The sequence below is a fragment of the Vicugna pacos genome, chromosome 17 (genome assembly GCF_048564905.1).
Source record: "Vicugna pacos chromosome 17, VicPac4, whole genome shotgun sequence".
NCBI classification, from domain to species: domain Eukaryota; kingdom Metazoa; phylum Chordata; class Mammalia; order Artiodactyla; family Camelidae; genus Vicugna; species Vicugna pacos.
The window spans coordinates 48,796,105-48,813,608 of NC_133003.1; the positions used below are offsets into that span (position 1 = coordinate 48,796,105).

General features: G+C 38.7%; 1 protein-coding gene across 1 annotated transcript in view; it reads right to left on the bottom strand.

Moving 5' to 3' along the window:
- RAD18 (RAD18 E3 ubiquitin protein ligase) overlaps positions 1-15,901 on the bottom strand; it is a 99,133-nt gene extending 83,232 nt beyond the window's left edge. The window contains exons 1-3 of the mRNA XM_006206888.4: positions 15,771-15,901; positions 13,147-13,228; positions 924-985 (exon numbers count right to left, since the gene is read on the bottom strand). Of these exons, the coding sequence (XP_006206950.1) occupies positions 924-985; positions 13,147-13,228; positions 15,771-15,821 (195 nt within the window). The 5' untranslated portion in view covers positions 15,822-15,901. The remainder of the gene's footprint in view (positions 1-923; positions 986-13,146; positions 13,229-15,770) is intronic.
- Positions 15,902-17,504: the final 1,603 nt, after the last annotated feature.

The window sequence follows — 17,504 nt, forward strand, 5'->3', positions numbered from 1 at the left end:
ATCTCATACTAACGTGGAATTTTAAAATAGTGAATCACTATCTGTTGACTGGAAGTCTGATAAATGCTCTCTAAAGCATCTGGTAAAAACATATGTACACTGTACTAAGATAAAACCTAATATGAGCAAGAATGCTCTTCTTCAAAATGTCAGCACTCAACTTTTCCAAAAATTTCTCCTGAAAAGCACAACAAAGATGCTCTTTTAAGTGAAAACACTGGGAGAGGTACTAGGTGTTTAAAGAAGACAGCAATGTACCTAGTTGTAAAGACCGTAGACTCGGGAGCCAAACAAGTTCAATGACATCCTGACACCATGTACCAACCAGAGGCACCCAACTAGAAGCGAAACCCTTTAATTAGCCCCAGTGTCCTTCCTATCAGACCTTACTGTCTTTGTCTTCTTATGTTTACTTTCCTACCTTCTTATGTTTTACCTACCTTTTCACCTATTTCTACTACATGAAATGCTTCAGGAACTGTAGCAAACTTCCTGGTGTTTTCCCTGAATGTCTGGTTTGGGAAAGAGGTAAGGGGCCAGTTAAACTGAATCTTTGCCTTCTGCACAAATACTTAAATATCAATCCTTTGCAAATAAATAATCCTACCGTCAGATTTTCTACCCAAGGTGACGAAGTATAAAAAATGAGGAGCCATAAAAACACAGTTCATAAGATTTAAAGTGTGCTCCATCCTGCTCTTAAAATTAGTTTTTACTTCCTAAAATCCATTTAGGTTTTCAGAAATCTTAATGAAAAGTTGAACAAGGCTCAGTTTTCCACATATGTATCTTAGAAGTCATGCCTTTGATATAGCTTAATTCAATAATTACACATCTTCCTATGGGCTTTTGTGTACACATGAAGGAGAAAAATTTGCACCAATCAGTAAGCTTAAAAGGAAAAACAGGAAAGAAAAACTCACCACGCAACAAGTTGGACATTGGGTTTTATAGGACAGAAATTTTCTTATACAAAGAGAGCAGTCTGCAAAAACAGAAATGCAACATAATAAATGAGTTAAGCTGTATTAATAATATTAGAACTTGACTTCTAACATAATCTGGCCCAAGCCTTGGAGTATTTCCATATAATCTAAAATCTCTAGTACTTCTACTTTACCAATACACGTTTGCAAATGTGACTAAATAGCACTTTTAGGAAAGGGAAACATATCAAATAATAATAATAACGTTGAATCCCTAGCATATCACAACTCCACAAGCAACATGCCCCGCTCTCTGTATCCTCCATCTGTAAAATGAAGCAATCATACATGTCAGACCTAGGATGGCTATTACATATACACGACAGATGTCTTCACTCCCTAATGTTCTAAAACAGAAATTGTGAAGACATATACACATATGAAGAAATAATACACACCCAGATTACCAAACTAGAGATTTTCATATCCTAACTCTGTAAATGATGTCCATCATCCCACATTTAACAAGTGCTTTGTGTCAAGCACTAAGAAAAGACCAATATATGAGGGAAGGCTCTTGACCTCAAGGAGCTAACAAAGCAGTGAGGAATTACAGTACAATTCAGTGTATTAAAGGCAATGATGAAGCCTTAACAATTTAAGCAGGAAATTGGCATGAACTAAATGCTTCACACCCAAGGGAGTGTAAAAAGATCTTCCAAAGGGAAAAACAGACGTGACTAATAGAATGGTACCTTACTGGTAGCTAATTTGCTATTAGCACAAATTCAGCTTAGTGAAGGTCTCATTAAAAGGATTCAGTTTAGCTAAGGAGGAGGAGACTGAGATTCAGGTACAGACAACCTGGAAGTGAACAAGTCATGCCCGCCTCAGTGGAGCATCCAAGAAAAATGAAAGAATGAAATGAATTTCGCAAAGGTCAGTAAATGGAACATTGCACATTATGAAGAAGATAAATCAGGCTACAAGTAAAGTTCTTTGAGGAGGCAGAGATGAACAAAGGGGGCTTCCAGAACAATAGGCTACTGATTTCTCTTCTGCATAATCTTATGTGTGTTTTGTTTTGAACTATGGAGAACTACACACTAGTCCAAAGTAGACCAAGCCCTTGGCTTAAGTTCAACCTACCAGTCTACTACCAAATATGTCCTGGTGAACGGTAAGCCAGCATAATTTATTCTCCAGTGAGCAACCATGATATTCCAATCAAAGTAGAGCAGTTGAAGGAAGAGCTCTGAACCATGTATTCCTAGGTGACTTTATTTAAATTTCCCGTGAAGTTTGTTTTTCCACTCGAAAGCCCAACTATGGGCCATGTATGTGGGGTCGGGGAGGGATGAAGAAAACAATGAACTAAAGGGTCGCTTCACAGAAACATCCAAGCCTGGAGAAGGAGGCATTTCTCATCTCAAACAGGATACAGACATCTGCTGGCGTTCATGTATCAAAAGGGGCTAGCAACCTAACAGTAAAAATAAAAAGCACATTTCTAAAAGTTAAGCCAATCCATTTTGCACATGATCTTAAGGACTTCATGAGAAAATGAACCATTTCAAAGATAATTCTGAGGTGTTCAATTAAAACAAGAAAATCTAGTCCCAAGTTTGAAAGGAACAGAAGATGCTGGAAAGCTGAGAAAGCTGGCCTCTGCCCCCAGTTCTAGTGCTAAGCGATCAGTTAGCTGATTAGAGAATAACATCCCTGCAACTGACAATGAGCACTCCAGCATCTCCCCAAGGGCAGCTCTGCGTAACTGCGTGCCCCTTCTGTATGCACAGCTCTCTCCTTTCTCCCCAGTCTTGTTTCACGGGCAAGAATGCAACAGCAGAATAACACTGATAAGCCTGAAAGACGCTTACATTGCCTCTTAATTTTGCAAAGGTCAGTAAATGGAACGTTGCACATTTCACTTCTTTTTTTAAATAAAATCAAATTGCTTTTTATTCCAACACAAGCCTCAATTAATTTTGTGAGTCAAAATCCACAAAAGGAAATGAAAAATGACTGCTGGTCCATCTTTAAAGGAGTAGTAATTTAACAGAGCCTAAGAGCCAATGATTTCATCTGGAGCAAGTATTCTGAGCATCTTCCATTATGAAGTCAGAAGAGCTGTGCAAGTGCAAAGTAAACTGGCACTGGAGCAGATCAATCTATTAGTGAGAACATTTCTCAGTGGTGTTTTATGAATTGCAGTTTAAGTCCATGCCCTCTCCCCGCTTTGGGGTAATTCTGTAGCATGAATTTGGATCAATTTAATTGCCCTACATTCTGCCACTGCACCCCACTCAAATCTTAATAGCAGCAGATCTGCAAACGTAGTGTTCGTTACCTATATTCCAAAAGCTAAACAGAGCAAAACAGAATAAAGAGATTTAAAATGACAAGTCCTGAAATGTTTAAGGAGCAGCAAAGCAGCCAGGATTCTGGGGCAGCAATTCTAGTCAATCCAGGACAAGAGCAGGCCGTGACGGCTAGATCTGGCTCCTACGAAGCTCTGGGGGCTTTTGTGCCATTAGACTAACTACAGACTCAGAGCAACTTTTAGTCTGGAGGGAACCTATACTGGTGATTAGCAGAAAAAGCCTACTGAATACTGACAGGTATAATATGAAAAATATGTGCTTATAAAATATATTATCATCATTGGAAGTACTCCCCACTGACTTCCTCTTAGGTAAAGAATGACAAGTGTATGTGACAAAGAAACAAGCAACAAAAAAAAAAAAAAAGAGAAGAAGAAGAAGAATGGAAGTAAAGGCTAATATTTCAGCTAAGCAGAGTTCACTGAATTCATAAAAAGTCTTTCCTCTCTGAAATGACATAATTAAAATCTACAGAATAGACTTCCATCTCGGTCCACGAGAAGGTAACCAAGATCCAGAATTAACCTACTTCCATAAACAACTAAAATACTGGTGGAAAATATGAAACAACTATTTTCAGACCTTGGACAATTGTAGAAATGAGAGGAGTTACCCCACAGCCCGAGATACCTGCCTGGAGGCAATTTCTTGACCACAGTGCAGGAATGAGAGCCAAAGGCCCATCAATCTTGCTAGTTGAAGAAAAAAGATCAGAGTTCACGGCAATCCAGGTAGCTAGAATTTGGAGGGCAGAGTGCCAAAAAGAAAAAGCTATATATAGAGAGACCTCCAGAAATATGATGACAGATCCACTCTATTCTACGACTGACTGTAAATCTGCACATACACAGGGTGAAAACCCATGAGACCAAAGAACAACTTCCAGGGAAAAAAACAATAACAAGCCTGGAGAGGTAACATAGGGCCAAGAGTTCATAAAATTTCTAGCAGCCAGTTTGGAGGAAACTCACTAAATGCACAGGAATTCAGTAGCTATCCCAGAACATCATCTTAGTACAGGAGGAAATCAGCCATAGAGAGTGGGTGCTGTCAGCAAGACTGCAAAATAGGAAGCCAGATCCCGCTTTTCCCACGGAAACACAAATCAGCAGCAAACATGCACCAATCCCCTTTGCCAGAAATTCTGATACTAGTCAAGATGCTCCTGTACCCCAGGGCAAGCACAAAACCAGCCACATCAAAGCCAGTAGAAAATTTATGGCCCTCGATTGCCAGAGTCCTTCCCCCTGGCTCAGCACCACAATTCAGAAAGAAATTCCCAACTCCCAGCTTTTCCCAGGGGAGGGATAGAGACGACTGAAACACACGTGAAATGTTCCAAGCCTTCAGGCGTCTGCCAAAGGGACCGGTTTCCATCGTGCCTGAACCTAAGCACTGACAAGAAAGGGCACCAGGTTGAGGTTGCAGAGAACAAAGGCGATGGTCTGGTCTAGTGCCCACTCAGTCACCACGACTCCTCCCCTGGGCGTGAGCAGGAGAAATTCCCACCTCTCAGCTTCTCTCCAGGGAAGAACATGCACCCAACACTTCAGATTTTCAGGAGGCTGCCTGAGAGACTGGTTTCTGTCTCACCCAACTCACTGTGCTGAAGAGACCTGTCATACTCTAAATACCTGGAGACTAATGAGAACAAAAAAAAGCTGGACAGTTTGCTGCTGCCGCTGCTCCAGAGGACCCACAGTACAGCAGGTGGAGGCCAATACAGCTCAGTGGCTTCTCCTTTGGGGAGAAAGACAAGAGAGAGGACTGCAACCATCATTTCGCCATTTCAAGGGGCTGCCTTAGCGACTGCTTCTACCTTGCCTGACTCAGAGAGCTGATGGGACCTGCCATACTCTAGTGCCTGGGGGTCACTGGGAACAGAAAAGAGCTGGGCAGTTTACTACAGTCCCAGAGGCTCTGCGGTACCACAGATATAAGATGCAGCAGAAGACTATAAACCAATGAAAAAAGAAACCAGCAAAACATCTTTAACTTACTTAATTTACACTTACAAGCCCAAAGAAGATACATCCACAGAAAAGGTTTAACAGGCACCCAGAATCTCTAGCTGGGCTGGCTAGTGAATCTGGCTGCAGGAACATCTGGCTTTCCCTATATGAAGCTTGTCTGTAAAGCCTGTGAAAGGTGATTTTTTTTTTCAAATGCACAGATCCCAATACAGAGCAACAAAGCACACGAACATACAGGGAAACATGGCCAAAGCAAAGGAACAAAATGAATCTCCAGAAACTAATCCTAAAAAACAGATGTATAAGAATTACCTGATAAAAATTTTTTAAATAACCATCATAAAGATGGTTAATGAACTAAGGAAAACAATGCATAAACAAAATGAAAATATTAATTAAGAGACAGGAAACATAAAAAAGAACCAAACAGAAATTTTGGAGCTAAAACATATAATACAGATTGCCCCCACCATCTGAAAGTTGAATGCTCCTGTGAAACCTTTCCTAAGCTGAAATGGCATAAAGTGAAAAAGAAATTACCTGAAGACACACTTTGCTAACAGATACACAACAGAAACCAAGATAAAGTAAAGATGCTCACAGACAAGTGATGGCAGCTTGATGCTGAGATGCTGAGTAGCTGCCAGGGAAGGAGCTTGGTGGAGCCACTCTCGCTGCTGAGGGTGCACACCAACTCTAATAATTTACTGCAGAACAAATGCTGAATGCTATTTTCACTTTTTTCTTTCTTTCTTCTTTTTTTTTTTTTGGTTAAAAGTGAAAATCCTCTTCAGATTTCTTTTGGTTAGTGGAAACAAGCCCTGTCATAGGTCTTTCATAAATGGGAAGTGGCATAAAACAAACTTTTGAAAAGCAGGGGATGCCTGTAACTGAAAAATATACTAGAAGACCTCAGCAGCAGATTTGATCAAGCAGAAGAATCAATGCACTTGAAGACAAGCCATTTGAAATTATTCATTCAAAATAGCAAAAAGGAAAAAGAAAGGAAACAAAGAAAGCCTAAGGGACTTACAGGACACCATCAAAAGGGCCACTATACATATTATGAGAGTCCCAAAAGGAGAACACAGAAAGAGGCAGTAAGTTTGTTTCAAAAAATAATGGCCTCAAATTTCCCAAATCTGGGAGATGAGATGGAAATTCAGAGTCAAAGCCCAATAGATCACAAAAATGATGAACCCAAAGAACTCACCAAGTCATATTATAATCATATTGTCAAAAGTCAAAGACAAAGAAAGAATTTTAAAAGCAGCGAGAGAAAACTGACTCATCACGTACAAGGAGGCTCCCATTAGACTATCAGTGGATTTCTTAGCAGAAATCTCTCAGGCAAGAGGGAGGAAGAAGATATATTCAAAGTGCTGAAAGAAAAAAAAAAAAACTGCCAACCAAAAATCCTACATCCACCAAAACTGTCCTTCCAAAATGAAGGAAAAATAGACTTTCCCAGATAAACTAAAGCTGAGGGAGTTCTTCACAACTAGGCCTGCCTTACACAAAATGTTAAAGGGAAGTTTAAGCAATAAATGACAACATTAAAAGAAGAAAGATCCCAAATAAAGAATCTAACTCTACACCACAAGGAACTAGAAAAAGAACAAAGCCCAAGTTAGCAGAAGAAAGGAAACTGTATACATTAGAGCAGAAATAAATGAACAGAGAATAGAAAAAAAAATCAATGAAATTAAGAGTTGCTTCTTGAGAAGATCAACAAAACTGACAAACACTTAACCAGACTAAGGAAAAAAGAGAGAAGACTCAAGTAAATAAAATAAGAAATGAAAGAGGAGACATCACAACAGATGCCACAGAAATAAGGAGTTAAAAGAGACTAGTGTAAATAATATATGCCAACAAATTGAACCTACCAAGACTGAATCATAAATAAATAAAAACCATGAACTGACTTGTAACTAGAGTGTAGAATGAATCAGTAATCAAAAACCCATCAACAAAGAGAAGTCCAGGACCAGATGGCTTCACCAGAGAATTCAACCAAACATTAAAGGAATTAACACCATCCTCTTCTAACTCTTCATAAAAATTGAAGAGAAGGAAACACTTCCAAACTTATTTTATAAGGCCAGTATTATTCTGATATCAAAGCCAAAGACACTACAAGAAAACTACAGACCAATATCCCTGATGAAAAATTATCTAAAAAATTTCATCCCTGATGAAATAGTAGCAAACTGAATTCAACCACACATTAAAAGCAACATCACCGTGACTAAGTGGGATTTATTCCTGGGATGCAAGCATAGGTCAACATAAAAATTAAAAAAAAAAGAAAGAAAGAAAAAGAAATCAATGTGACACACCATATTAACAGAACAAGGATAAAAATCAAACAATCATCTCACAAAAGATGCAAAAAAAGCATCTGACAAAACTCAACACCCTTTCATGATAAAAAAAAGAAACACTCAACAAAGTTAAAAGAAAAGTACCTTAACATAATAAAAGCCATATATGACAAGTACACAGCTTGAAGAGACCAATCACTAGAAATGAAGTAGACTTAGCAATAAAAAATCTCCCTGCAAACAAAAGTCCAGGACCAGATGGCTTCACTGGGGAATTCTCCCAAACATACAAAGAAGAACTCATACCAGCCCTTCTCAAACTCTTTCAAAAGACTGAAAAGGAGGGAGTACTCCCAAGCTCATTCTATGAAGACATCATCACCCTGATACCAAAACCAGGCAAAGACACTACCAAAAAAGAAAATTACAGACCATTATCACTGATTAACAGATGCAAAAATCCTCAACAAAATATTAGCAATCCAACAACACATAAAAAGATCATACACCATGATCAAGTTGGATTCATCCCAGGGACACAAGGATGGTTCAACACACACAAATCAATCCATGTGATACACCACATCCACGAAAGAAAGGACAAAAACCACATGATCATCTCAATAGATGCAGAAAAAGCATTTGATAAAATTCAACACCTATTTATGATAAAACACTCTCACCAAAGTGGGTATAGAGGGAACATATCTCAACATAATAAAAGTTATTTATGACAAACCTACAGCAAGCATAGTACTCAAGGGTGAAAAATTGAAAACCTTCCCACTAAAATCTGGGACAAGACAAGACTGCCCATTCTCACCACTTCTATTCAGCACAGTCCTGGAAGTCCTAACCAGAGCAATCAGGCAACAAAAAGAAATACAAGGGATCCAAATCGGAAAAGAAGAGGTAAAGTGTCACTATATATAGATGACATGATACTATATATATAGAAAACCTTAAAAGCGCCACACAAAGACTACTAGAGCTAATAAAATAATTCAGCAAGGTAGCAGGATACAAGATAAACATACAAAAATCAGTTGCATTTCTTTACATTAATAATGAATCAACAGAAAAAGAAAGTAAAGAAACAATCCCTTTTAAAACTGCACCCAAAACAATAAAACACTTAGGAATAAATCTGACCGAAGAGGTGAAAGACTTATATACGGAGAACTACAAAACACTGATTAAGGAAATTAAAAAAGACTTAAAGAAATGGAAAGATATCCCATGCTCTTGGATTGGAAGAATCAATATCGTTAAAATGGCCTTATTGCCCAAGGCAATCTACAGATTTAATGTGATCCCTATCAAATCACCCAGGACATTTTTTACAGACCTGGAACAACCGATCCCAGGATTTATATGGAATCACAGAAGAGCCAGACTTGCCAAAGCATTGTTGAAGAAAAAGAACGAAGCTGGAGGAATAACCCTCCTAGACTTCAGACAATATTACAGAGCGACAGTAATCAAAACAGCATGGTACTGGCATCAAAAAAGACATGTGGATCAATGGAACAGAACAGAGACCCAGAAATAAATCCACAGACCTATGGTCAATTAATCTCTGACAAAGGAGGCAAGATTATACAATGGAGAAAAGACAGTCTCTTCAACAAATGGTGGTGTGAAAACTGGAAAACAGCAAGTAAGTCAATGAAGTTAGAACATTCCCTCACTCCATACACAAAAATGAACTCAAAATGGTTTAAAGACTTAAATATAAGACAAGACATGATAAATCTCTTAGAAGAAAACATAGGCAAAACATTCTCTAACATAAATCTTGGCAACGTTCTCCTAGAGCAGTCTACCCAGGCAAAGGAAGTAAGAGCAAAATAAACAAAATGGGACCTAGTTAAACTCATAAGCTTTTGCACAGCAAAGGAAACCATAAGCAAAACAAAATGACAACCTACGGAATGGGGAGAAAATATTTGCAAATGATACGACTGACAATGGCTTAATTTCCAGAATACATAAACAGCTCATACAACTTAATAACAAAAAAAACTAACAATCCAATCAAAAAATGGGCAGAAGACCTAAACAAGCATTTCTCCAATGAAGACATATGAATGGCCAATAGACATGAAAAAATGCTCAATATCGCTAATTCTCAGAGAAATGCAAATCAAAACTACAATGAGGTATCACCTCACACCAGTTAGAATGGCCATCATTCAAATGTTCACAAACGATAAATGCTGGAGAGGCTGTGAAGAAAAGGAAACCCTCCTACACTGCTGGTGGGAATGTAGTCTGGTGCAACCATTATGGAAAACAGTATGGAGATTCCTCAAAAAACTGAAAATAAACTTGCCATATGATCCAGCAATCCCACTTCTGGGTATATATCCAGAGGGAACTTTAATGTGAAAAGACACATGTACCCCACAGTGTTCATAGCAGCACTATATACAATAGCCAAGACATGGAAGCAACCTAAATGTCCATCAACAGATGACTGGATAAAGAAGTTGTAGTATATTTATATAGTGGAATACTACTCTGCCATAAAAAAGAATAAAATAATGCCATTTGCTACAACATGGATGGATCTAGAGACTGTCATTCTAAGTGAAGGCAGAAAGAGAAAGAAAAATACCATATGATACAATTCACATGTGAAATCTAAAAAAAAACACAAAAAACAAAAAGAAAGGCCACTATGAACTCACCTACGAAACAGAAAGACTCTCAGACTTAGTAAACAATTTAATGGTTACTGGGAAAAGGGGGTGGGAGGGGATAAATTTGGGAGTTTGATATTTATAAATGTTAGCCACTATATATATAAATACATTAAAAAAAGTTTCTTTTGTATAGCATAGGGAACTATGCTCAGTATCTTGTAATATCCTTTAATGAAAAAAAAATGAAAATGAATATATGTATGTATATGCAAGATTGAGACATTGTGCTGTATACTAGAAATCAATACATTATAATTGACTGTACCTCAATTAAAAAAAAATTAGTGTAATTAACCAAATTATAAAATAAAGGAAGTAAATCATGTGAGCATCTCCAGAGATGCAAAAAACAAACCTAACAAAATTCAATACTCATTCACGATTTTTAAAACAAACCTTTCTGCTATTAAGAGCATAGAGGAACTGCCTCAAACTGATAAATTTATGAAAATGTTTCAAGAATATGATAAGAATTATAGCCAACATCATACTTGAAATGCTGAATGGCTTCCCCAAGAAATTAGGAATAAAAAAAGGATATCCACCTACACTACTTCTTTTTAACATTCTACTAAAGGTGATAGCCTGTCTAACAACTAGAAATAAGAGGCATGCAGATTAGAAAGGAGGAAGCAAAACTGTCTTATTCGCAGAGGACATGACTATGTACGTAAAAAAATAAGCCAGAATTACACAGTGAGCTTAGCAAGATCACAAGATAAAAATTCAATACAAAAAACTGTATTTCTGTGTGCAAGGCCTGTGCACTGAAAACTAACAATGCTGTGGAGAGAAACTAAAGAAAAGCTGAAGAATGGAGGCACACACCACAGTTCTGTAAAAATAAAATAAAATCTCCTCAGGGAAAGTAAAAATAAGAAGAATCTCCTGTGTTAGGAACAGAGAAATGGGCCCATTGTGTCTAACAGGGACTCAAAATAAAACAGATTCAGGCAGTCATGACAGACCTGGGGTTCCAGTCACGTCTGTGTTCTCAGAAAAACCAGGATCAGAAAACTAAATGACATCTGATGCTACTAAGGGTCCTACCTGGAAAAGCCCTCAAAGCAAAGCTCTAATGACAGCCTCATATCAAGCTGCAAGGACTTGTGGATGGCTGCTAGGGCCATCCAATCCCCTCTGCAAATCTTCCAACTGTGACTTCTGAGGTTTGTGTTTTTAAAACTCCCTCACTTGCTTCGCCCTCTGCCCCAAAGGTACTTTAGGTTACAGCCAAAGGCTGTGTATTCCCAGTTTGCAACAAACAATAAAGCTGTTTTTTTGCTTTAAGATAAGCCTCTTTTCTGGGATTTATTTCTAATTTAGGACAATATTCTTATATTGAAGATAACACTGTTAAGACGTCACTTATCCTCAGACTGATCTCTAGATTCAGTGCAATCCCAATGAATATTTCAGCAGTCCTTTTTTTTTGTCAAAATTGACAATCTGATTCTAAAATGTATATGGAAATGCATATAAAATGCAGAAATCCTAAAAGAACCAAAATAACTTTGATAAAGAAAAACAAAATTGGAGTAGTTACAATGCTTGACTTCAAGATTTCCCAAAAGGCTACAGTAATTAAGATAGTGTGTGGCAGAGGAGGGTACAGCTCAAGTGGTAGAGCGCGTGCTTAGCATGCATGAGGTCCAAAATAAACCTAATTACCCCCCCTACAAAATAAAATAATTAAATAATACAATAATAAATAAATAAAATATTTTTTAAAAATGATAGTGTGGTACTGGCACAAGGGTAGACATATAGATCAATAGAATAGAAAAGAATCCAGAAACAGACCCACATATAACTCCCTGGGGCCATACTGACTGAGATGGGGAGAACTCTACCAGGTGACACAAATGGTCAATATCTTACTTGCAGTGGTTACATGATATACACATTTGTCAAAACTCACTGACACTTGTACACTTTACTGCACACTTAAAATGGCTGCATCTTATTATATGTAAATTATACCTAAATAAAGATGACTTTAACACATATTTAGAAATAATTCCCAAAACTTATCTTGGTTAATATGAATGTAGCCTAGAGGGAAACTAACATTAAGAGCTTATAACGTGCCAGACACTGGACTCTGCACATTTAATTCTAACAAACATCGTCTAAGGCAGCAACTACTTATTAGACTTTTCACATTTGAAGGAATGTTGGGCATTTGCAACCTTATCCACCTAGTAAGTGGGGAGTTGAGAGTCAAGCCCAAGTATATCTCTAACACCCATGTTGCTACCACCACCATCCTCTTATTATGTCTTCTCCTTGGAAACTGTTTTCACCAAAGCTACTACTATCCACTAAAACCATCTTTAAGGCTTAACTTTTTAAACTTTCCAAGACAAACCAACTCAAAAATAGAAAACAACAAAGATCACAAACCTAGATAATCCGTTAACTGGAAGACCAGATCCTAAACAAAACAAGTGCACCCTATGCACTAAATACTACCTGGACAACGCCAAAGACTGCCCGGTTGAACCACCTATCTGTTACCGTTAAAATCAAAAATTCTGAAGTCTAACATCTAAAAGTGCTGGGCAAAAGCATATATAGTGAGCAAAATCTTTATTCCCATAAAAGGCATAAAAATACCCAAGAGGGAGGTGGTAGGAAATACATGAACCCTGTGAAAAAATATTTCATATTCAGGAGGGAGGTTGTGAGAAAGACCATCTGAAAACTTCAAGACAGAAGAGCTAAAGGTGAGAAATTAATAATGTGTACCCATCTTTGGTGTTAAATTAACACTACATTGTGTAAAAATCACATTTTTCTAACTCTTAGTTGCAATACATACTTACAGTTATGTGAACACTGAGGAATCATCATTGCAATGTTGAAATATTCAAAGCAAATTCCACACCGCAGCAAATCATCTACTGTCTGAAATGCAAAAATACATATATATCTATCAGAAAGCCACCAAGATGGGAACATCTGCCACAGAATGCCACTCTTTCTCCTTCCATCCCCTAAAAAATAATAATTTAATAATATTTCTTTGTCAAATATGCAAACGCAAAAGCTAAGTCCACATAAACTGCAGAGGAGAGAAAAACTTCCCCCATATGATTTATTTAAATCTTAGGTTACCCAGAACACTTTAGACAGATAAAGCTGACACTGTACAGATTCCCATTCCTCACTGCCAGCCCTTCACAGAAAGGATACTCTATTCCTGTTCTACCTGCCATGTGCTTCCAGTCCTCCTCCGAGCTTCCTCTTAGACCCCATTCCCAGGCCTACAATCACTGCTGGGTGAGAGGTACCAGCAGCCATTCACCACAAAGGTTAAGAACCAAATCAGAGAATACTAAAGACAAACATCAGAAATTATCTAGTTAAAATTCTGACTTCACACATGAGGAAACTTTTATCTAGAGCAGGCACATGTAATGGTCATGAGTCCAGCCAGGACTAAGCTGCCTGTCTCCCTACTGGCGGTCAGTCCAGTGCTTTCTGCAGGGTACTGCACGTTAGTACAGGGTTGAGCCAGATGAGGAAGCCCTGGAAAGAGCTGGCACCTGAGACAGCAGAGGGAGGGGAAGAAGTGGGCAATCTGGAAAGCCAAACAGCTGTGCATAAATCTGGAATGGAACCCACACAGGAAAGGATCTACCTCGCAATCTAAAACATTCTAAATCATTTAAAATAAAATGTTATTTCACTCAAGGAATACTGAGTAGATATTTAAGAGAAAGAAAAGAGGGTACTCACTCATGTACTAATATGCAAAGACTGCCAAAATAAGTGAAAAAAGTAAAATACAGACAGAACATAACGGTCTGCGACCTTCTGTTTAAAAGGGAGGAGGAAATAAGAATATATTCTATTTTTATCTTGTGTGTATACACAAATGTATAAATCTGAAGGTAAATCTGAACACAAGAACATAACAAATCGTAGTCAAAGGGGTCAGGAAACGGGATAATTGAGGGACAAGCTGGGAAGGAGACTTTCACTCTTTATTTCACATGCTTTTTGAACCAACTCAGCGTATGACCTAAATTCTAAAAATATAAACAAAAAGACTAATGTCTGTAATAGTCCATATGATAAAATACTGTTTCCATTAAAAAAAATGCTTTCAAAGAACTTTTAATATATGGGAAAATGTTCATGTTTTAATGGAAACTTTAAAAAAAATCAGAGAACAAATCTACAAAAATAATACATAATAGAATTACGTAGTTTAATCTCCTTAACAATCTTAGGTCTACAGCATCATATGCCAATTTTATAGATGAAGCCTGTAGAACTTAAAAGTGGTTGGATCAAACACAAGAGGTTGACTCCAAAGTAATCCCAAAATTTATACGCGTATACACATTGTGGGTGTGGGTTAGCACACACGGGAAAAACTGAAGAACAGTAAGAGAAAACATTCAACAGTAGTTCTCTATGGATGGTAGGATGCTAGGTAACTTTCATTGTCTCCTTTATCTTACTGTAAATTTTAATTTTCTTCGACTATATACACATACTACATTTATAATCTGTCAAAAATAGAAACTTTTGTTACAGTGAAGCCAGGAAAATATACATTAAAATGCCCAAGTCTTCCATTATTTGGGATGGTAAGCTACCATTGACACAAAAAGCTAGAGGACTGTGTTGAAAATAGATTAAGAGCAGAGTCAGGACCGGGAGCCAAGCCCTGGCACCTTGTCTATTTGTTTTCTTCCGTGTAACCATCCTCTCCTGGGGGAGGAGCGGACCTGACAGATCTGCTGAGCAATATCTGTGGAACGTGACACTGCATCCAACGAGCTGTAACATTCTTGTGCAAATTTCCAATCCAGTGGATGCCCCAGGATTTTCTTAACTTAGAGAAAGTGGAAGGGGAAAGTAGAGAACAGGTGAAAGACTGAATAACTGGAGCAAATGTTCTTAAGATTTTGGGGTCACAGATCCCTTTGAAAAATAAATGAAGACTATAGATTCTCTTCTCAAAAAAAAAAAAAAGTATCAATAATTCCAGGTACCAAACTCTTTCCGGAGTCTGATTTTTATTCAATATAAGAAAGAACTCCAAACAGAGCTACTTCTGGGAGCAGTACTGGGAGAATCTGCATAATGCTTGGCACGTAGTAAGCCTTAAGAAAGGATTCGTTGTCACTGTCGTTTCCATGGTTTAGATAACTGTTTCTCTCCAGACTATTGGCATTGTAGCTGAACGGCACAATACCCCTTTCTATACGACGACCAGCCTCGGCTCACCTTAAGGGACCGAGGCCTGCCTCTGACACTTCCAAAGGTGGGAAACTGAGGCCCAGAGCCACGCGGTCAGCAAGTGTCAGACCAGAGCCGGGTACCCTGGCCCAGTTCGCCGCTGGCGCCGCGTCCTTTCTCCTCCTCAAGGCGGGGCTCGCCTCCCGCGGACGCCCAGACGCCCAGACGCCCCCAACCTCCCTGAAACACTCACCTTCATGACTGCCAGGCCCGGAGGCCACCGGTGCTCAACTAGGGAGTCCATGGTCTCCCCTAAGGAGGCAAGGGGGTCCGCTACCCACTGGTCTCCCGCGCTCCACTGCCACTCGAAATTCCCCGCGCTACTGAGCCACGTCAGCAGTCCGCGACGCGCCTGACGCGTGCGCGAAGCCTGCCGGGAGTTGTAGTATGTGGGCGGAACATAGCCAAAGATGCTCTCATTGCGCACGTGCCAGGCTTCCACCTCTCGCTACGGGAGGTGTGTGCTAAAAAAGCCCACATACAGTTCTGTACCAGACCTTTGATAGACAAGTACCTGTTGCATGTTAGAAAAAGACAGCCTAAAGTCAAACCAAATCCAGGCCTTGCCAAACCTTTCAGGGTCTACAGTCATGCCTTCTCCTTTCGGCCGCCCTCCTTGATTAATGATCTGTCCCTGCTCTTAGCAGGGGTTTTCATATCCATTATTTCATTTCACCCCATTACAACACTGAGAGGTGAACATGATCTGTATTAGTTTACACAAGAGGACGCTTCGGCTCAGAAAAGTGAAGAGAGTTTCCTTGAGTCACACGGTGTTTTTGACCAGACTACAAATAGAGCCTCTGGACTTTAAACAGGAGATCCTTTATCAAATAAAAATTTTACTTTAAAGTTATTCCTTTTCCTAGCTTTAGAGTGTAGTCTTCCAGATATTTCCTGTAAAGATACATAGATACAGTTTTCTTCCACAAATGTAATTATAGTAAATGCATAGCTCTGTCAAAGGAGTTTTTCTGTTTGTTTACTTACATACATCCTGAGACCTCTGCATGTTGTGAATGAAAATACTCCAATGTGAGTGAAAATACTGCAAACATATCAGTAAATAAAGAATGCTGAAACCAAGTCATCAGCGGCTGTCGCCACCCCCTAGTGGGGACAGGCCTGCAGCCCCAGCCTCTGAAGCCACTCAGAATGGTGCCCTCTGAGCAGACTCAGAATAAGAAAGGACAGGATACTGGCCCTAGATAGCTAGGTGCTTGTCAAAGGAATGAATTCAGTGAACCCAAATGTTTGCTTCCTCCCATACATAGAAAAGCACTAAATTCTTTAACTTGAGATGCCTGATTCTCTTTAGATAACAAGTAATCTTTTATTGTTCCAACTACCTGGTCTTTGTTGTAAAGCTCCTATATATCCTAGCTCCTCCCCTACCTCTTCGGAGCAGTCCCTCAGAGCCACCTGAGAGGCTGTCATCCCGGCTAGAGTCCTCCCACCAAATAAAACATAACTTTCAACTTTTAGGTTGCGCATTTATTTTACTTGACAATGTTAATACATATAGATATACCTCATTCTTTTTTTTCTTTTTAAAAAATATTTTTAATTGTGAAAAAATAGACATAACATAAAATTTACCATTTTAACTATTTCTAAGGCTTAATTACAGTCACACTGTTGTGGAGCCATCTCTAGCATCCATGCACAAAATGTTTTTTATCTTGCAAAACTGAAACTATGTACCCATGAGACAGTATCTCCCCATTTCCCCTCCCACAGCCCCCGGCAACCACCATTTTACCTCATTCTTTTTAATAGCTACATAATCCATAATATAGATAAACCACAATTTACTTATCTACTCCCATACTGAGGACCATTTAGATTGTTTCCAGTTTTTCAGTAATGCAAAGGGTTGCAGTGAACACACTATCTACAGAAATCTTGGCACACTTGAGCCAAGATT